This window comes from Callospermophilus lateralis, chromosome 14 (assembly GCF_048772815.1).
Source record: "Callospermophilus lateralis isolate mCalLat2 chromosome 14, mCalLat2.hap1, whole genome shotgun sequence".
NCBI classification, from domain to species: Eukaryota; Metazoa; Chordata; class Mammalia; order Rodentia; family Sciuridae; genus Callospermophilus; species Callospermophilus lateralis.
In genome coordinates this window covers 90,964,069-90,986,580 of record NC_135318.1, presented here as the reverse complement: position 1 = coordinate 90,986,580, position 22,512 = coordinate 90,964,069, and the positions used below count along the sequence as shown (strand labels likewise).

Sequence of the window (22,512 nt, the reverse complement as noted above, 5' to 3'; positions counted from 1 at the left end):
AATTTTTTTTTAAATTTATTTTTTAGTTTTCAGCGGACACAACATTTTTGTTTGTATGTGGTGCTGAGGATCGAACCACAGGCATGCCAGGCGAGTGCGCTACCACTTGAGCCACATCCCCAGCCCCCAAATCTATAAACTTAACCAAATATAGATTGAATATGTACAGATATTTTTAAATCATTATTCCTTAAATAATAGAGCATATCAACTACTTACTCTGTACAAAGTATTGTAAGTAACCTCAAAATTTTTCAAAGTATATGTTAAGTTATATGCAAGGCTACCCATTTTATATGAGAAACTTGAGCATCCTGGACTTTGGCACCCACTGGGTTCCTAGAGCTAGCCTGTGCAGACCTGAGGGATGAGTGTATATTCATGCCTCGAAATCCAACAATCACACTCCTTGGTATTTACTTGAATGGGTTAAAAATACGTCCATAGAAAAACCTGCATATAATGTTTAAAGCAACTTTATTCATAATTGCCAAAAGTTGGAAGCAACGAGGTGGCCTTTAGTAGGTAAATGGGTAAATGAGCTGTGTGGTACAGGGCCAGCCAGAGGGTGGGGACTATTCAGTGATTCAAGGCCAACTGTGGAAAAAAGGGCCCATTCAGTGTCTGCCAGGGCTTCTGGGATGCAGAGGAAGGGGAGAAGGGGGAAGCACAGGAGACTCAAGGCAGGCCAATTATTCTGAAGTGCCCTGCAGCAAGGAGGTCTGCCAAGCGTTCCAAACCCTAGAACACACAGTACAGGGAACCTCGAAGGAAATCGTGGACTTTTGCCACGTACCGGTACTGGCTCATCACTGTCACAAACAGCAGGCACACTTATACAATACGCTAACAGAGGATCTGGGTGAGGGGCAGGGAGGTGGGCATGGGGAACTCTGATGGCCCCTCAATTGTTCTGAAGGCCTACGGCGGCTCTATGTGTAAAAAGCCTTGCTCTCGCGTTATCTACATCCACCCACTTTCCCACTCCCAATAAGTCAACCATTTTAGTTTTGAGTATTCTTCAAGAGTTTTCCAGAAATATTATAAAATATGAGTATATAATACTATCCCTCTTCTTAAGAAACATGTAACACACACTGTCCATACAGAATTAGTTTCCTCATTCTGCCAGGTGTGGTGGTGCGTGTTGTAATCCCAGCTACTTAGGAGGCTGAGGCAGGGGGATCACAAGTTTGACACTGGATTGAGCAATGTAGGGAGATGTTGTCTCAAGATAAAATAAAAAAGGCCAAGGATGTAGCTCAGTAGTAGAGTCCTTGCATAGCATGTGTGAGGTCCTGGGTTCAAGCACCAGTACTAAAAAAAAAAACAAGTTTCCATTTGGATGATAAAAACTGACAGTTGCACATGTGCTTGTTATCAACGTCCTTAGTGCCTCAGTATATTGAAAAGTAGTCAGAATGGCAAATAAAAAAAAAAATCCTCATTTTGTTATCAATGCCTGTTTTTGACTATAAAATCTGCAAGAAATTCTTAAATAGTCTAACTGCATTTTTAAAATTTTGCAATTCTGGAGATCAAACCTGCAGCCTCACACATGCCAGGTTAGTGCTCTGCTGCTGAGCTGCCCCAGCCTAAGCCCGTGCATTTTTACTTTGATAGAGATCTCTGAGTTAAATGTGTTTTAGTCCAACAGTACTCATGGTCCTATAGCCATGGATTAACAAGATTTCTCAATACTGTAGCTGTAACTCTTTACTGGGGCTGGGGGACAGGAGGAGAATCTCACATACACATGAATCACCATCAACGTTCCATGGATGATCGAGAATTCAAAGCTGTATCACCCACAGAGTTCTTACCCAATTGAAATTCAGTCTTGGGCTTGATGGCCGGAAGTTTACACTGCCACTCAAAAGTATTTGTATAGGAACTCACTGGTTTAGGAAGCCCAGATAGAAGTTTGAGAATCAACTTATCATCCCATGGATTCTCAATAGTGAAGTCTTAAAGGAATAAGAACAAGAAAAGAAACATGAGTTCAGTATTCAAAGATTTTACTAAATGAATTTTAGATAAAGCAAGTGGAGACATTCATTCATTAATTAAGCTTTCAAAAGTCTCATCCTTTATAGAGCATTGATTCAAGTAATAGAGAATTGTTTACAAAAGTCAGAACTGGGAGTTGTGCAGTTGACCGTCTGCCATTTTGGATTTGGAAGTTTAAATCAACATTTAGGGTGACAAAGGGACATCAGCTGCATCTCACTCCACTCACCAAAAATCCTAGGTCCTGCCTTTAGCAGTTATGGCTGCACATTTAAGGCACAGATGGGGTTAGTGACCTCAAATGTGCTCAGACAGATACATGGTCTTTAACTGCTTTCCCACTTATACCCACAGAACACAATCTGCACATATGAGTTGTACTTTGGTCCAAGATAGAAAACAATTTCTAAAGGGAAAACGAAGGTTTCTCTCCAACTTAGAATAATAACATATTCTTATTAGTGGCAATTATGAAAGGACTCCTAGGGTAGAATCTAGCCTTGTCCCCTAGCCACTCCATCTCTGGTCCATATTCTCTACCAGTAGGTGAGACTGTCTGGGTGACAAGGGGTGGTAGGAGGATCTCTTTAATTTTGACCCTCTGTTGACTTTTCTGTAAAGTCGGGAAAACAGCATTAGATTAAATGCCTGGCACACAGTAGGCCCTTGTATTCCAATTCCCTCTTCCAACAGTACTTAACTTGAAATCTAAAATTAAAATGGATTGATTTGCCCTTCAAGTACATTCCTGCTGGACTGCACTTCAGTACAGTGAGAAGTGTCTGACTGTAGGTTCTACTCAGTGACACACCGGTCCCCCTCTGAGTTCTTCCACAGAACAGCTCTTCCTATGCTGTAGTCCTAATGGCATGACTAAGCCTGAGCCTCTGGGCACACCTGGAGCGCTGACATCCCCATGGGGACCCGTCTGCATCCGGTCTTCTTGGGGCCTGGCACTGGCATTGGACGGATCCTCCACAACGGCTTGGTCAGTGTCTGTGAGTTTACAAGCTTCAAGGCCCCGTACAGCTTCCTGGGTGAGTGCAGCAACCGGGGCAGTCCAGCTGGGATGGTGCAAGGATGCCAAAGAGAGGTCTCTTGGGCATGTGCCTTCTGGGCTCTTCTCTTGAATTGGACTGGATGTGGAGAAAATTATAGAGAAAATAAAAACACCCTATTATTAGAAGCCTATTGGACTTGATCACACAAAAGTTCTGCAACAGAGTTTCCTTTTCATTCTAGGAATGTCACTTCAAAATTGCTGCACAGCCTGAGTTGATTAAATCATTTTCTTATACAACTATAGGCAAATACAAAGCTAGTCCAATATTAATAGAAATAAAAATCAAAGACATGATGATATACTAAATAAATGGGAGTGGTGATATGCTTGGTATTATTTAGCATGGAATGTCAGGAGAAAGGGTATCTCAGTAGCACTGCTATGATCAAGACTGGATATCTAACTTCTTTCTAAAAATGACTTCTTTTATAACATTCAGACAACAAAAAAAAATGTCAACCACAATCTAACAAAATCCTACATATTTCCATACATATGGGTGTGTGCATATACATACATACACCGCTGATTCCCATTCATGGGTTTCATATTTGTGAATGCACCTATGTGTTAAAATTTACTTAAACATCCAGATCAACATTCATATAATTTTCAGTCATTTGCAGACTTTAAAGAAATGAAAAATCTGGGTGCATATTCCCAGGCCAGGTGGAGCAAGGTGAAGCCTACAGCTTATGCTCCTCACTGCCCTGCTTGGAGTCTAATGCCATGGTTTTTGCGTTTCTGTGCTTTTTGTTGGGATTTCAGGTGTTTTGCTGAAGTGTGTCTATTGTTCCTAAGCATAAGAAGGCTCTGAGATGCCTTACAGAGAAAACAGGTAAGCCTCATCCAGGCACGAGTGCAATGTAAGTCATGAGTAATATGTGTTAAATAAGGTGACTTTAAACAAACATGGCAACAGAGGCCCACAGGATAAGCCTGTATTTCCCCTGGACAAGTGTCCAGTATTCACTACAAGGAACAATGAGAATCAATCGTGTATATCTCTACACCCACATTTAACCCTTACATCTATACATATATATCACAAATAAATATGTCCCTTTCTCACCTGCGACAATTTCTTAGTGTTCCCTAGTTTCCCAAGACCATGATAGTTCAAATAGTACTGGCCATGTATTTGGCTTCTCAAACAGACACTAGGGGTACCTTACCTGTACATTGAAAAATTGTTTCCAAACCTTATACTACCGCTACTAGTAACATGGGTATACAAATTACTGTCAATGCATAAATGATTAACAAAATCTTTCTCTCTTGTCCATAAGAATCTGAGTCTGTTAACTGCTAGCTCTTTTCCCCTAAAAACTTACTCTGTCACCACTGGTTATAGTTAAAAATAACCCTCACTGGTTAACTGTATCTGGAGTAGAATTACAAATACCTGCTAGGAACCCATAGTTTCAGTTATTCATTTTTCAGAAAAAAATGAATTAGCATAAGCATGTAGAAAATGGTTAACTCACCAATAATAAAATAATGCAAATTCAATAAATTTTGGTTTTTAATTGAAATTGTGCCCAGTGGATTTTCTCGTGGGCACCCTGGGACCTGATAGAGGCGTTGCATAAGGCTCTTAAGCGAGGCTCCTGAACTTGGTTCATGTGAGCCTTGCTTCCTTGCAACTGAACTGTCACACGGGGCCAAAGACAACAGTTCCTTGGGTAGGATGCACCCAGCCAGCAACTGGGATTTCTGCCCTATGTACTTCTAAGTTAATCTTACATCAAGGATGGCTTATGGCATTCTTGTGAGTCAAAGGTCTGGCTGGGCTTAGCCACTCCTGATGGCTCTTGTTATCAAAAACCTCATTCAACTGTGACCCAAATAAACAAATGATTGGATAAAAGATGTGAACAGAAATTACTTAAGAAAAAAAATAAATGAACATAAACATATAGAAAGTGAATAATAAAATAATAAAATTAATGCAAATTCAATAGATTTTTGCTTTTTAATTGAACTTGTGCCTTGTGGGTTTCTGATAAGAGGCAGTGAGAAGAAGGGGTCAGCACTCAGACAAATACAGGTTCACACTCCAATTCTGTAAATTTGAAGCCTTATGACTTTAGATCAATAATTTATCTGAGACCCAATTTCCTTATCTATAATGGAAAAAGAAAGAATAGTCCCCACAACTCAGTTATTATAAGGACTAACTGAAAGACAGAGTCCAGGAAAAGCGTAAGTACTGTGTCTAGAATAAAATAGTTACCTAGAAGGTGGCAGCCTTGGTTAGGATCTCTGAGGTTTACAGCCTGCGCAGACATGGTGGGGTTTACAGTGCCTTTTCAGAGTCAGCCTTTACTGCTTATTCCTTAGGAGGCTTAAGTACCCTCTCTTCTCTTAAAAGGAAGTCACTGATTTTCTCAATTTTACTGGGTATGAAAAGCAATTCTGTGTTTGCTCAGTTCTGCAACAGTCTTCACATGGCAGGGTCTCTTTTTGGTAAAAGGCTTTCCAGTTCTAATCCCCAAATGAGTACAAGTCAATTGCAGACTCTGTCAACCTAGCCACTTCTCTCACTTTCCTGATAACAAGTAGGGGGCTCATTACTGGGCTTAGAGGACCTTCTGACTAAAAGCTGCCAATCGATAAGCACTTTATGAGTTGTTTAGGATGGGATTAGGCATTCTCTTACATCTGGAAAAGGAAAGCTCAAGTGGAAATGCAGAGAAGGGCACAACTGCAAGTTACCTGAACTTTCTGTCTCTCAAGGGCTCCACCACATTCTCAACACAAGAACTCAACGGCACATGGGTGCACTGCGTTGCTATCATGTTTTCTGAAATACACAAAAAAATGAGAGACACAAACATTACATGCATGTGTATGCACACGCATACCATTTGACATGGTTACAATTCTAGAATTCCTTTATATGATGACTTTCATTATAATTTCAAAATAGTGTTCCATGGCAAAGTGCGATAAGATGCAGAAAATCAAGATCACTCAACATCTCTCGTACAGGGGAGCACTTCAGTTTTGACATCTGATCTATAATGATCCTTCAAGAACAAAGAGTCTAGACAGGAGCAGGTCCACTCCAGACAGGATGACCACACAGGTGGTCACTGACATGGGTGACAGGTCACAGCCAGGTTCAGGAGATTAGTGAAGTGAAATTCCTTGGCAGTTATTTCATTATTGCTTTCAAGAAGTACCAGCAGTGACAGAGTTTGGCTGGTAAATTGGTAGTCACTGAAATGGTACCAAAGTCCCAGATCTCATAGTATGTATACTGTAGGTTGGTAATAAAAAACTAATAATTATCTGTGCTCAATGTAATGCCACATATCAGGGTTTAGTTCAGATATATAAATCTCTTTTATATAGGGTGCTATATTTGGGATGCAGTATAAATAAAAGACTATTTGTGAGTTTTGTCATTATTCCCTTGAAGCAAAACACTAAAAAACAAAATTATTTTATGTGTAATGTATCCTTGGCTGCATGTCTGAAATAATAAAAATTTATAGAAATGTATCAAGGACCAAAATTGGCTATTTTTTTATTCATTAAAGTAGAAACCATGTTTAGTATTTTTAGTATTCAAATAATTATCTATAGTGCTTCCCCTCTTGACTTTTGAAAAACATAATCATACTCCTGTTTGGAGTATGGTTTGGACTTTGTATATTTGCCTTTATATGCTTCTATAAGTTTCCCCCCTTTCTACCTATGATCTGTTATTAAATTTTCAAAATATGTGAACTTTATGAAGATAGTATGCCAAAGAAAAAAACAATTAATGGATTCCAAACCCCTTTATGGTTTTCGAACGTCCCCCTTAGAATTTTCAAGAACACTATAATACTAACAAACCGACGTTTGTAGAAGACAGACACTGAAAAAGTATGTCGCATACCTTTATCTTCCAGATTGTTCACTGCGTCTGATGGAAGCTTGTGGAAGGGGGTAGATGCAAGCTGGGCAGCAGAGGTGAAGTCCCCTGTGCTCTTAGGACTGGGTGCCAGGGTTCTGTTGCAGCGAATACCCCAGATGGTTGAATCATCCAAAAACTCTTCAGAATGAGGCACTTCCTACAACAAAGGAGGAGCTGAAAAATAATTGCAATCTTCTTGTTTTGTCTATGAAATTTAAGACATTAAGACTTCAAGTTGGGTGCAGTGGTACAGAACGTATCCCTGCCACTCAGGAGGCTGAAGTGAGAGGATCACGTGAAGTTTGAGACCAGCCTGAGCACCACAGCGAGATTTTGTCTCCAAAAAACATTTTACCCCTCATCTTTAATACATCTCAGTGGAACCACAACACAAGGGTCACATTTTTTTATTTTACTTCTACATTTTTCTTTAAATTTGAAAAAAAAAAATTCCAGGTTTACAGAAAGATTACAAAGGTAGCACAGTCTCATATAACCTTCATTAAGCTCCCACTAATGTCAATTTCTTCTAGATCCTGGCACATTTCAAAAAGTTAAACACCACTTGTAGCTATCAGTCCTTATCCAGATTTCACAAGTCCCCTCCAATATCCCTTGGCTGTCCCGGATCCAGTCCAGGATGGCATGTGTGTGCCACTGTCCTGTTAACTTTGTCTCCTCTAGTCTATGACCATCTATCAGTGCTTCCTACTCTTTCCTTGCACTTAAATTTGTGAACACTAGTCAGGAACTGTGCAGAATGTCCCCCTAATTTGGGCTCGTTTTCTCACACGTAGACTAGAATTATAGGTTTTGGGGAAAACTTGGGGTAAAGGGCCTTCTCATTACACAGTGGGGATGCATGATGCATGCTAGCTAGCCACGTGGCTTGTTCCTGGTGAGGTTAAACCCAATCAATGAGAAGGCATCTGTGAGGTTTCCTCACGGGAAACCATTTTTTCCCATTCTCTATTTGTTAGAGAATGGGAAAAATGTCTTGCCCACACTCAAGGGAGGTAAATTAAACTCCACCTTCTAGGATGTCATTAAAGCATTTGTGGACAAATGTTAAACCACCGCAGAATCAACAGTGGTGAGATATTTGGAGGCTCCAGAAGTACCCGTTTCTTCCTGAAGTTTTGCTCACCAATGTCTGTTCCTCAGTGGATCTTGCCTAGAGCATTTATTTTCCTGGGACTCTAATGATGCCTTCCACATCACTTGGAATTCTCTAAGGAAGAATTATCCTTTGCTCCCTTTTATTTATATCAATATCTGTTTTATTTCTTGGGTTATAATTCAATATTACTTTATTCTACTTATTGTTCAAATTTTTCTAGGTTCAGCCATTGGCTCATTCAGGTTGGCATCTATATTCTTTTGATATGCCACATCTTTCTTGGTTTTCTTATAGAAAAAAACAAAACCCAAAATTCTTCCTTAATTTTCTAGCACAATATGCTCCAGACTTATCTTGTATTTTTCTTGCCCCAGCCCCTAGAATCAGGCACTTCTCCAAGAACAGAATTACAGGTCAAGTTATTTAGAGTCTGCAGGGAAAGACAAATTGCTGAGTCAGGTCCATAGCTCATGACCCCCTTTGGCTGCCTTACAATGCCACCCATGGTTTTTATTTTTTAAATTTGTTTAGATACACATGACAGTAGACCGTATTTTGACATATTATACATACATGGTGTATAGGATTCCATTCCTGTGGTTGTACATGATGTGGAGTTATACTGGTTGTGTATTCATATATGAATATAGAAAAGTTATGTCGGATTTTCTGTTGTCTTCCCTATTCCCATCCCTTCCCTTCATTCCTTTGTCTAATCCAATGAACTTCTGTTTGCCCCCACCCCCCCACTTATTGTGTATTAGCATCCACATATCAGAGAGAATATTTGGCCTTGGTTTTTTGGGATCAGCTTATTTCACTTAACATGATAGTTTCCAGTTCCATCCATTTACCAGCAAATGCCAGAATTTCATTCTTCTTTATACCTGAGTAATGTTCCATTGTGTAAATATACCACATTTTCTTTATCCATTCACCTGTTGAAGGGCACTTAGTTTGGTTCCATAGCTTAGCTATTGTGAACTGATATGGCTGTGTCATTGTAGTACTGTTTTTAAGTCCTTTGGGTATAAACTGAGGAATGGGATAACTGGGCCAAATGGTAGTTTAATTCAAAGTTTTCTAAGGGATCTCCACATTGCTTTCCAGAGTGGTTGCACCAATTTGCAGTCCCATAAGGAATGTATGTAGACCTTTTCCCTCACATCCTTGTCAACATTTATTGTTACTTGTATTCTTGATAATTGCTATTCTGACTAAAGTGAGATGGAATCTCAGTGTAGTTTTAATTTGATTTCTCTATTTGCTACAGATGTTGATCATTTTTCCATGTATGATTTGACCTTTCGTATTTCTTCTTCAGTGAAGTGCCTGTTCTGTTCCTTTAACCATTTACTGATTGGGTTATTTCATTTTTTGATGTTATGTTTTTTGGATTTTCTTTGCATATGCTGGAGAAATGCTCTACTTCATTCTGTAGGGGAGAGAATTTCCCCTCTCTCCATGTTTTCAATTGTTTCCTTTGCTAAACTTCTTAGTTTGGAACCATCTCATTTATTGATTCTTGAATTTGCTTCATGCATTTTAGTTGGTTTCTAAGTGAACATGATGAAGAGTTGGGCCTACATTTTCTTCTAGTAGATATGAGTTCAATTTCATTCTGCTATAGATGGATTTCCAGTTTTCCCAGCACCATTTGTTGAGAGGCTATCTTTTCCTCAATGTATGCTTATGGTGCCTTTGTCTAGTGTGAGATAACTGTACTTATGTGGGTTTGGTTCTCACACATGATTTTTATATCTTCTGCATTATCTTCATAAAATCCACCATCTCTTCCAATGGAGGCGAAACTGGCAGATTGCTTCTTCAGGTGATACAAGATAAAGTGCTGGCTTATGTTTAGCATCAGGATATGTGGAAAATGCATTGTGGGTTTGGTAAAAGTACATATTGTTGAATAGTTCAGCAAAATGTACCTTTAAAGTGTTGGCACTATGTCTGCAATTCACTTCATTATTTGTGGAAATTTTAAGCTCAATAGATCAAAGGGATTAGGGAGCCAGGCAATAGTTCATCCAAACAATCCCCCAAGGGACTACAAATAGGAGCCAGGGCTCGGTGTCTTAGTGAGGTGCTTGGTGAGCCAGTGGCTCTCAATGGTGCCTCACTGCCACGGGGTCAGGCAGGGGCTGGGAATCAAGCACACTGTGGGGTACACTTAGGGCCAGGGTGGAAGTCAATGAGGATGGACACAAAGGCCACTGTAGTGGAATGCGGTGGGCTACTGGGCAAAGGGTGCCTGCTGAGCTGTGCTGAAGATGGTCCATCTCAGCTGGACTCAGATTTGCTGGGTTTCTCACTGATATTCCACTGTAGGCCTCACTTCCTCCGTCTAGGAAAAACAAATATCCCCAGGTGGCTTGTTCTTACTAGAGGGAAGGCTCTTTGAGGGCAAGGATCATATCAAATACATTTTTATTTCCTATACATATTAGATATTTGGCACATCACAGGTATCCAAATAATTGTCGAACAATAGTCTAGCAATATTAGAACAATAACAAGTATTCTAACAAGTAGAATAACAATATTCTACTTCGTACAATATATTTTGGTTTTATATACATCATACCATTTGAGTGGCATAATCACTTGGTAAAATTAAGCGGAGCGGTTGGCAGATCTGTTTCAGATGAAGTAGAGATTGGCTTACATTTGGTTTTGAAGGAAGTCTGCTGCTAGAGCGTTCTCCAAAGGTCCTGGCTCCTGTGGGCTTATTTTTAGGCTGTGGTAACCTAAGGAAAAGATTTATAAAATTAAAAACAGTAAAATATGGTGATGAAATAAATGCTACCACTTGATCTAATGTTAGAAAGATTCTCCCCTCATTTAGTAAGGGGTTTCTTTTGCACTTCCAGAAAAAGTGAATTGACTATGTAAATATAAGTTGACTAAAAGTTACCAAAGAGAGGGTAGAAAATGCAATTTTTGTTACAGTTTTTAAATTGTTACAATTTTTTTTAGGAACAAAAGAACAATTAGGAGCATAGCCAATAAAATACCTTGGATGCCTTGAAACACCTTAGCTCTTTTCCCAGTGCCTAGCTGAGATAGGGAACTTCTCTCTGCATGCTGGTCATGGTTTCTCCATTCTTCCTCGGTGTGAATTTCCTCCATACCAAGACACTTGTAATTCACCCAGATATCTCTTTTTCCATAGTTTAAACTATTAACTCCACTCTCTAGTATCATGTGCCTCTGCCTTAAAACATTTTCTCTGCAGTGTTACCCAGTGTAAGCTACCTCCTTTCCCACTTATCAATCCTGCAAATGTAAACAGCACAGTACGGACACCTGCACTGATTCCTCTACATTCTGAAATAATTTCAAGCCAGAGAATCCTGTTCTTTGACAACTTCTAATGCTTTCCTTTTTCTACTGTGCTTTCACTTGGAGCTCTGCCTTCCTGGAACTCATGCACAGCACTGTGGCTCTGCAGAACACTGGCAACAAGCTCCCAGCTGTTGGTGGAAAGACTTATCAGTGCAGAGCTGGGTCAGAACCAGACCATCCTGGCCAACAGCCCAAACTCCCTCCCCGCTGCCTCACCATCTTGAGTCCTGCAGGCACCTCCAGGCATCCTGTGGCACTATGACATGTGTCCCCCCAGTGATATATTAACTTGATGCTTCTTTACCCATAATTTTCTTTGTTTCCATCTTCAAAAATAGGAAAAGCAGATGTCAAAGCGACAACTTTATTGACTCCCCAAGCCCCAGAAGAATTTGCATTTTCTGCAAGAGAATAAAAAAACTATTTCATGACTGTTCTAGGAAAAACATGACCCTTTACGCTAAAACTTCAAATGAAGTGGGAGGTAGAGGGGAGAAGCTTATAGAAAAGAACTGGCACCGGTTTTTAAATACTAGGTAGTAAGGCAAGTCACTTTGTAGTGGGATGAAGTGATTTAACTATGATCACTGGGCAGCCTCAGGTCCCAAATTACTGCCACACATCAAGAACACAGCTCATCATTCTCCTATGACACTTCTATTATCACCTGAGTCATTCAATAAAAGCTCTCAGTGGTTTTAGTTTTCATTTGCTTTAAGAAAAATTTCTTCTCCCAACTCCAAAGGGATCCTACTGATCTTTATTACAATCTCTGGCTCCCAGCATGAATCCCCTGGCCCTAGGTAAGAGGGCTAGTTGCTGGCCTCCAACCACAACCTGGCCACTTTTCTACCAAGAAGGCCTCACATCACTCCTGGACTACTCAGCTCTTCCTGATGTACCTCCCCATGGGGATTTTATCCTCCTTTAGATATCACTGTTATAGCAATCCAACCCACCTAACCCAACCCAACAAACAGCAAACCCCAACTCTACCACACGCATTGAAACCTTGTCCAACTCTGCCACACTTCTATTTCATGCACTTTCTGTGATGACCAAGGCAGGGCCACATCTTAGGTAATCCCTGACAATGCCTGGGCTCCGCCCACAGTACTATGCACCAATTAGCTTTCAAATAAGTTATTACTTTGAAACTGGGCTTCAAATGCATCTTCATTTTGGTCTAGAGATGGCCATTCATCTTTGTCATCAGAAACATCAGGAAGTGTAGGGGCCTGGAACATATTCATGATGAAACCTAAAAACCAGAAAGAATATCCATCAACAGATTGCAAAAGAGTTTAAATTTTTTATAGTTTAAGGTGCTATGCATTCAAACAAAAGGCTTTACCCAGTGCTTCCTTGGTGTGCACCGTGGGTGAGGGCTGGGCTCTGGAGGGTGTTGCCTGAACCACTCCCAGTGACGTGTTTGGAGTCGCATGGAAAGAACTTGCGCTGGCCACCTTGTGCGTTTCATATGCTGGCAAAGGAACAGGACCAAGTGCACAGTCATCAGGTCATTTAAAACGTGTTAGAAGGCACACAACTGCAATAACTTACTACAATTAGACCAGGTTACTGTGGTAACCGTAATTGTCAATAATCATCACTCCAGACCCGCATACTTATCTTTGTAAGAATACATGAAGTAGGTGAGGCAAGAATCATAGTTTCACACAAAATAAAGTGAAGGCTCAAAGACACCAGGTGTTTGGCCTGAGATCAAACCAGTTAGAGTTTTGTCAAAGGTAGCATCCTGAACTCCACCATGCCTCAAGTACTGTCTGCTTGTGGTCAGAGTGTAACCCCCACCCCCGCACTGTCAGTCCTAGACCACTTTCCATCCCACTCAGCTTGAGCCAGTGGTGTACAAGGCCCGCACAGCCTGGGCCCTGCTTGCTCAGGTTTCAGTGTATTCCTCTTTGCCCTGCTCGCCCTGAAGCTCTGGCCTCTTTACTATGCTTAGAACACCAGGGATAGTCCTGCCTGGGGGCTCTGCATCTGCAGTTCCTCTGCTTGAAAACTGGTTCTCTGAGGTGGCTGCATGGGTAGCTCCCTCCCTATTCCTCTATGCAGGCATCACCCTCACCAGCATCTTCCCTGTTCACCTTCTCTGAAATCTAACCCCTTACTTCAATATTAGCCCTTTCATTCCTGAGGGGATTTTCATTGTTTGTCAAGATTACATCTCTAACGATGTAGAATGGTGGGTGCCCAGCATCCAGCAAGCAGGCACCAAGTCTCAGTTGAATAGAATGAGTCTCCAGCTGTTTCAGAGGGCCCCACCCTCATTAATAATCAATGGAAAGAATGCCACAGCCACCTGCAGGGGGAAGTGAACACCCACCTGTCCCAGGTAATTTAATAAACTATGCACACACTTCCAGTGTGGTGCCAGACAGGAGAACAGTATTCGTAGTTAAACTTTGAATCACCTTTCTCACTCGACCCAACTAATGTGACTCATTTTAGATTAATGTACTGAGAAAGTTAATAGAAAAACTTGCATAAAAAATCTTTCAAGGAACTCTGAACTGATAAAATATTTACAATTGATACCATTGTTTTCAATAGTCTGGGGCTGAAATAACCCCTGGCTTCTAAGAAGAGGATTGTTAATACTTAGGTTTAGTAAGGTCAGAAGGCTTCCTGTCCCATAGCCCCAGTACAGCCCAAGGAGTGTGCCCCAGCAGGCCAGGATGAAGAGACCCCCATGAAGCTCACCTTCTTTGGTCTCTGCTCTACTTTGTGGCTGGAATCCATGAGCACTCTGATTCATACATCTGGAAGAGAAAACCCTGAGACTCACAAGAATCAACATGCCTTACAAGAGAGTTTCTCATTAACTCTCAAGAAATAATAGTAAAAGAAGCTGGTCAACAATCACAGCCTGTTGCTGAAACACAGATGGAGCTGCTTAGATCCACGGTGTAAATGAATGAAATGTTTTTTCTCTTCAGTTCTTTTTGAGGAAAACACTCTTACAGATAAAGGCCAGGCATGGAACATCAGTATGTCATGTCACTTCTGTGTCTCGGCACCACAACAACCAGCCCTCCCTGTGGCAGAACAGGACAATGGCTTCCTAGTTCCAATGGGCTCATTTGCTGTACAGCATAAGGGGCTGACTGGGCACTGATGCCCAACAAGGTGGAGGCACCAATGTGCTTCAGCTGAGCAAACACCTTTCTGATGAGCCCACAGCCACAGGCTAACATCCAGATTTTAAAACAATAGCTACCAACAAAGATAATAAAGCTATGCAAACCACTTGCATTAAAGCTGTGGTTAAGTACACTAGGGGCAGGGGCCTCCCCTCATACTGCCCAGGATTCCCTTAAGGAATGTCATTAAAATGTGAAGTAAAAAGCACAAAGCACTTTTAATTAAACAATATCGTATCAAATCACAAGTTACAAGACAGTCAAAGTGACTGAAGATAAAAACAAACACAACAAGTGATGTGACATTAATTCTAATATCTGAAACCCAGAAAACTCCTCAAAATTGGGGAAAAAACTTTCACAATAGTGTGGAGGTGGCTTGTGACATGGAGTCACAAACATTGATCCCATACTGCTCCGTGGGAGGACAAAAGGAGTATGAGGGCATGCCAGCCACTGCCTGGAGTAATGATCCCTGCAGGCCTTGGCCACAGCCAGGAGGCAAAAGGCAATTCCAACTATAGGTGTTTATTCTTCAAATACAGATCAAATTGAGTTTCAGGAAATTTTAATTTATAATTCAGAAGAAAAGTATGAAGACAAACAAATCTAAAATCTAGAAGAGGGATGGATCCCTCTAAAGAGGTATAAAATAAACATGTTTGAAAGTTTTGGGCTCGATGTTTTGATAATTTTTTTCAACAACATATTGATGTAAATCATTTTAGCTGGGTATGATGGCACACACCTGTAATCCCAGCTACTCAAGAGGCTGAGCCAAGAGAAGCCCAAGTTTGAGGCCAGCCTCAGAGCTTAGTACATACTCTCAGGAACAACAAAACCAAAAAAGAGATGAGGATGTTGCTCATCAATAAAGCACCCTCAGGTTCAATTTCCAGTACTGCAAGAAAAACATTTTTTAATAGAGATACCCCATCTTTTACATAATGCTCTTGATACTGCAGGTCATAAAAAGGAAGCTGACAGATGCCATTTACACCACTCTCATCTCCAGGACTGGCTTTGACTTACCTGGACTCTGTCACTGGCTGGGCTGTCAAAGGAGTAGGAGGAGCTATGCTCTGGCACACTGCTGGGGACACCAAAGCAGGAGGAACAGCATCTGCCGCAGGAGGAACAACAGGAGGCACCTCTCTGGGCTTCTCGCCCAAGTTCTTTGGGGTTTGCTGATTGAGTGACGGAAGACATCGAGCACCAAGTTCCCACTGAGCACCTGTGCCTAGCCCCACACATGCTGAATCCACCTTTCATGCCAGATAAAGAAAGAAACAAAAATAAACCACAAAGACCAGAATGTTATTATCAGGTATTAGAGCTTTCAAAGCATGTGACCCTTATTGTTCCAGGTGCTTTAAAACACCTGGAAGTTTTCAACAGTAATGAAAAAAGACCACTCTAAAACATAACGAATGCTTTGTTGCTTCCAGCCCCGGCTGTGACTGCCACTCACACTTCTAACCATTGAAAAATAACCAGCCTCTGCAGTCATATCAGTATTTAAGAAGTGTCTTGTTTCTCTTTATTAAACTGAGGAAAAAAAACAATAAATCAATGTTACCAAAAGCTCACAATGGTGTTCTGTTAAACTACCCTTGATAGGCAGCGTCGTCTTCCTGAATAGGACATGTGTATATGAACTGCCTCAGAAACAGGGTTCATGGTGGGAAGGATTAGACTAAAGGTCTTTGTTTCTCTACTTACAAGTACATAGACTAGAACTAATGTTACCAAGTTAAAAGACAGAAGGGTTAATACCTTGCCCGAAAAGTATCCTTACAAATTGTTAGGAAAAACATCAAATGTCTAGAATATTGTTTTAAACAATATCACTAGTTATCAAACAATATAACTTAAGACTACCTACACCATTTTCTTACCTACTAAATTAGTACAGATCAAAAATAATTGTACACCCCAACTGGAGTAAGGGCCCAGCCGCCCACCTGCACGGTAAGCAGACCACCCGGCCCGGAGAGGGGGCACAGCCGCCCGCATGCGTGGTAGACAGACCACCCTAAATGGAGTAGGGGCCCAGCCGCCCACCTGCGGTGCAGACAGACCACGGGACATGGAAAAGGGGCCCAGCGGCCCGCCTGTGCAGTAGACAGACCACCCCAACTGGAGGAGGGGCCCGGGCCCAGCCACCGCCTGCGCAGTAGGCAGACCACGTGACCTGGAAAAGGGGCCTAGTGGCCCGCCTGCGCAGTAGACAGACCACCCCAACTGGAGGAGGGACCCAGCCGCCCGCCCGTGCAGTCACCTGACCGAGCTCTGGACAAACATAAGGTCTCCCCAACACCCCCAACCGCATCAAACACCTTATGAGAAAAACTGATGGAACTCATCTTGGAAAATCTCACCAACCCTTAAAACCCATCAACTGGTGGGCGTGGCTACCAGTTTGGTTCTGCAGCAGATCAGGCACCTGGTTTACATCTCAGAGAATAAGAGTAGAGAGGCCACAGGTGGAAGCTCAAGTCCTCTCACATTGACTACCATCACCACCCTGAACCCAGAGACTCAAGCTAGGAATTGACAATGCCACCAACTGGAAGAAAACAAAACAGAGTTCTGAGAGACATTTTTTTTTTCTCTTCTCTCTCTCTTTTCATCCATTCATCCAGTCTCCTCTACCCTTCCCTCTCTGGTCCTCGCAACCTCAACATATGTGAAACCAAGAATTGTGCATGAAAAAGGTCTTTAACAACTGAATCACCAGAATAATATAATATAGAGGAATTGCATATGCCCCACCTCCCTCCCCACCTTTTATTTCTTTTCTTTTTTCTCTTATTTTCTTTTTCCCGCTCTTTTTCTCTTTCTTTCCTTGTTATTTGTTTTTCTCCTTCTTACTCCCTCTATCCCAACAGACGCAACATATCAGAATCTATGGGACACAATGAAATCAGTTCTAAGAGGAAAATTCATTGCTTGGAGTTCATTCCTTAAAAAAAAAGAAAAAACCAATAAATGAATGATCTCGCACTTCATCTCAAAACCCTAGAAAAAGAAGAGCAAAACAATAGCAAAAGCAGTAGAAGGCAAGAAATAATTAAAATCAGAGCTGAAATCAATGAAATTGAAACAAAAGAAACAATTGAAAAAATTGACAAAACTAAAAATTGGTTCTTTGAAAAAATAAATAAGATTGACAGACCCTTAGCCATGCTAATGAAGAGAAGGAGAGAACTCACACTACTAGAATACGGGATGTAAAAGGCAATATCACAACAGACACTACAGAAATATAGAAGATAATTAGAAACTATTTTTAATCCTTATACTCCAATAAAATAGAAGATAGTGAAGGCATCTATAAACAACCTAAACTGACCAATATCAATTGAGGAAATAGAAGAAGCCATTAAAAGACTACCAACTAAGAAAAGCCCAGGACCGGATGGGTATACAGCAGAGTTTTACAAAACCTTTAAAGAAGAATTAATACCAATACTTTTCAAGTTATTTCAGGAAATAGAAAAAGAGGGAGCTCTTCCAAATTCATTCTATGAGGCCAACATCACCCTGATTCCGAAACCAGACAAAGATACCTCAAAGAAAAAAAACTATAGACCAATATCTCTAATGAACCTAGATGCAAAAATCCTCAATAAAATTCTGGCAAATTGGATACAAAAACACATCAAAAAAATTGTGCACCATGATCAAGTAGGATTCATCCCTGGGATGCAAGGATGTTTCAATATACGGAAATCAATAAATGTTATTCACCACATCAATAGACTTAAAGATAAGAACCATATGATCATCTCGATAGACGCAGAAAAAGCATTCGACAAAGTACAGCATCCCTTTATGTTCAAAACATTAGAAAAACTAGGGATAACAGGAACTTACCTCAACATTGTAAAAGCTATCTATGCTAAACCTCAGACTAGCATCATTCTGAATGGAGAAAAATTGAAGGCATTTCCTCTAAAATCTGGAACAAGACAGGGATGCCCTCTATCACCACTTCTATTCAATATAGTTCTCGAAACACTGGCCAGAGCAATTAGACAGACAAAAGAAATTAAAGGCATAAAAATAGGAAAAGAAGAACTTAAATTATCACTATTTGTGGATGATATGATCCTATACCTAGAAGACCCAAAAGGGTCTACAAAAAAACTACTAGAACTAATAAATGAATTCAGCAAAGTGGCAGGATATAAAATCAACACGCATAAATCAAAGGCATTTCTGTTTATCAGTGACAAAACTTCTGAAACGGAAATGAGGAAAAACACTCCATTCACAATATCCTCAAAAAAAATAAAATACTTGGGAATCAACCTGACAAAAGAGGTAAAAGATTTATACAATGAAAACTACAGAACCCTAAAGAGAGAAGTAGAAGATCTTAGAAGATGGAAAAATATACCCTGTTCATGGATAGGCAGAACTAACATCATCAAAATGGCGATATTACCAAAAGTTCTCTATAGGTTTAATGCAATGCCAATCAAAATCCCAACAGCATTTCTTGTAGAAATAGATAAAGCAATCATGAAATTCATATGGAAAAATAAAAGACCCAGAATAGCAAAAACAATTCTAAGCAGGAAGTGTGAATCAGGCGGTATAGCAATACCAGACTTCAAACTATACTACAGAGCAATAGTAACAAAAACAGCATGGTACTGGTACCAAAACAGGCAGGTGGACCAATGGTACAGAATAGAGGACACAGAGACCAAGCCACAAAATTACAACTATCTTATATTTGACAAAGGGGCTAAAAGCATGCAATGGAGGAAGGATAGCATCTTCAACAAATGTTGCTGGGAAAACTGGAAATCCATATGCAACAAAATGAAACTGAATCCCTTTCTCTCGCCATGCACAAAAGTTAACTCAAAAGGGATCAAGGAGCTTGATATCAAATCAGAGACTCTGTGTCTGATAGAAGAAAAAGTTGGCTCCAATCTACATATTGTGGGGTCGGGCTCCAAATTCCTTAATAGGAAACCCATAGCACAAGAGTTAAAAACAAGAATCAACAAATGGGACTTACTTAAACTAAAAAGTTTTTTCTCAGCAAGAGAAACAATAAGAGAGGTAAATAGGGAGCCTACATCCTGGGAACAAATTTTTACTCTTCACACTTCAGATAGAGCCCAAAAAATTAAACAATAGGGGCTGGGGATGTGGCTCAAGTGGTAGCGCGCTCGCCTGGCATGCGTGCGGCCCGGGTTCGATTCTCAGCACCATATACAAACAAAGATGTTGTGTCCGCTGAAAACTCAAAAATAAATATTAAAAATTCTCTCTCTCTCTCTTTTAAAAAAAAATTAAACAATAAGAAAACAAATAACCCAATCAACAAATGGGCCAAGGACCTGAACAGACACTTCTCAGAGGAGGACATACAATCAATCAACAAGTATATGAAAAAAATGCTCACCATCTCTAGCAGTCAGAGAAATGCAAATCAAAACCACCCTAAGATACCATCTCACTCCAGTAAGATTGGCAGCCATTAGGAAGTCAAACAACAAGTACTGGCGAGGATGTGGGGAAAGGGTACACTTGTACATTGCTGGTGGGACTGCAAATTGGTGCGGCCAATTTGGAAAGGAGTGTGGACATTCCTTGGAAAGCTGGGAATGGAACCACCATTTGACCCAGCTATTCCCCTTCTCGGACTATTCCCTAAAGATCTTAAAAGAGCGTATTATAGGGATACTGCTACATTGATGTTCATAGCAGCACAATTCACAATAGCTTGACTGTGGAATCAACCTAGATGCCCTTCAATAGATGAATGGATTAAAAAAATGTGGCATTTATACACAATGGAGTATTACTCTGCACTAAAAAATGATAAAATCATGGCATTTTCAGGGAAATGGATGGCATTAGAGCAGATTATGCTAAGTGAAGCTAGACAATCCCTAAAAAACAAATGCCAAATGTCTTCTTTGATATAAGGAGAGCAACTAAGAACAGAGCAGGGAAGAAAAGCATGAGAAGAAGATTAACATTAAACAGGGATGAGAGGTAGGAGGGAAAGGGAGAGAGAAAGGAAACTGCATGGAAATGGAAGGAGAACTTCATTGTTATACAAAATTACATATAAGAGGAAGTGAGGGGAAAGGGTAAAAAAAAAAAACAAGAGAGAGAAATGAATTACAGTAGATGGGTTAGAGAGAGAAGATTGGAGGGGAGGGGAGGGGAGGGGGGATAGTAGAGGATAGCAAAGGCAACAGAATACAACAGTCACTAGTATGGCAATATGTAAAAACGTGGATGTGTAACTGATGAGATTCTGCAATCTGTATACGGGGTAAAAATGGGAGTTCATAACCCACTTGAATCAAATGTATGAAATATGATATGTCAAGAACTATGTAATGTTTTGAACAACTAATAATAAAAAAATAAAAAATAAATAAATAAAAGAACAGAAAAAAAATAATTGTAATACAGGTTTACTTACATATTGCTTATATAAAATGCTTGGAATTAGAAATGTGTCAGGTTTCAAAATTTTTCAGATTTGGGGAATATTTTCATAGACTAGTTAAGCATGCATCCCTTATTCAAAAATTTGCAATCTGAAATGCTCTTAAAATCCACAACTTTCTGAGAATGGGACATGACACTGAAAAAGTTTCAGATTTGGGAGCTTTCCAGATTTCAGAGATGCTTGATCAATATTCATTTCTGAAGAAAATATTTTAAAAAGAATAATCAGAGACTTTCTCTACCAGATAGCAAAATAGGAAAGCTATAGCATATATACAATATGGAAAGATCAAGAAAAGATATACTCTCACTCCTCTTCTCTATCCAGAATTCACCAAATCCTCCCATGCTCCCCCTCCCTACCCCACTATAAGTCAGCCTCCTCATTTGTTTTTTTGGGGATTGGAGAAAGGGAGGGGGCAGGGGATTAGCAAGGGCGGTGGAATATGATGGACATCATTATCCAAAGAACATGTATGAAGACACGAATTGGGTGTCAACATACTTTATATATAAACATATATGAAAAATTGTGGTATATATGTGTAATAAGAACTGTAATGCAAAAAAAGGTACATATATAAAGGCATGAATTGGCGTGAACATACTCTATATACAAAGATAAGAAAAATTGTACTCTATATGTGTAATAAGAATTGTAATGCATTCTGTAGTCATGTATTTAAAAAAATAAAATCAATAAAAGAGTAAAAAAATAAAAAGAAGAGAGATAGTAACGAAAACAAATATTAGAAATGGATTTTGTAATATAAAAACTTAGTATGTGATAAAGATATTTTGAATAAAGGGGCCAAGCTGGTCAATAAATGATTTATGAACAACTGGCAATTCATTTTGGAAACTACATCTTCATGCCACCTCTACACAGGAAAATCCCATAAAGGGACCTGGAGGACCAGACCCTTAGGGTACTGAGTATGATGGAGGGACAGAGCTGCGCATCACATTTGTTTTGTTACAACACGCTTCCCAGGAACAACAGGGATTACATTTGTAAAACCGAGAGTCAGAATGATCCAGGACTTTCCAATACCAATGGTAGAAGCCAAAAGGCAACGGGCAATGCCTTTGAAAACTCTAAGGGAGGCTGAGGCAAGAGGACTGTCAGGTCAAGGCCAGCCTGGACAACTTAACAGACCCTGTTCCAAGATCAAAAGCAAACCAACAGAAAATGCACTGAGAGTATAGCTCAGTGGTAAAGTAACCCTGGGTTCAATCTCTAGTACTGCATAAAATCCAAAATGACTTGAGGGAAAATGATTTCCTTCCTAGAACAGTTCTAGTCAAATCATCAACCAGTGTGAGGGTAGAACAAAAACACCATTAGACAAGCAAGATATCTCAAAACTTAACCCCTCACACACGCTTTTTTAAA

The 22,512-nt window shown here is 40.2% G+C and overlaps 1 protein-coding gene across 4 annotated transcripts in view; it reads right to left on the bottom strand.

Moving 5' to 3' along the window:
* The window catches only part of Bub1 (BUB1 mitotic checkpoint serine/threonine kinase), a 49,734-nt gene that overhangs the window by 15,320 nt on the left and 11,902 nt on the right, over positions 1 to 22,512 (bottom strand). For 3 of the 4 annotated variants that reach the window (XM_076833416.2, XM_076833418.2, XM_076833417.2), the window contains 11 exons: positions 15,657 to 15,889; positions 14,185 to 14,264; positions 12,812 to 12,940; positions 12,608 to 12,718; positions 11,762 to 11,858; positions 10,778 to 10,859; positions 10,448 to 10,450; positions 6,966 to 7,140; positions 5,792 to 5,879; positions 2,908 to 3,146; positions 1,824 to 1,967 (listed from right to left, as the gene is read on the bottom strand). In XM_076833416.2, the coding sequence (XP_076689531.2) occupies positions 1,824 to 1,967; positions 2,908 to 3,146; positions 5,792 to 5,879; positions 6,966 to 7,140; positions 10,448 to 10,450; positions 10,778 to 10,859; positions 11,762 to 11,858; positions 12,608 to 12,718; positions 12,812 to 12,940; positions 14,185 to 14,264; positions 15,657 to 15,889 (1,381 nt within the window). The remainder of the gene's footprint in view (positions 1 to 1,823; positions 1,968 to 2,907; positions 3,147 to 5,791; positions 5,880 to 6,965; positions 7,141 to 10,447; positions 10,451 to 10,777; positions 10,860 to 11,761; positions 11,859 to 12,607; positions 12,719 to 12,811; positions 12,941 to 14,184; positions 14,265 to 15,656; positions 15,890 to 22,512) is intronic. The other variant, XM_076833415.2, reaches the window with a different exon arrangement.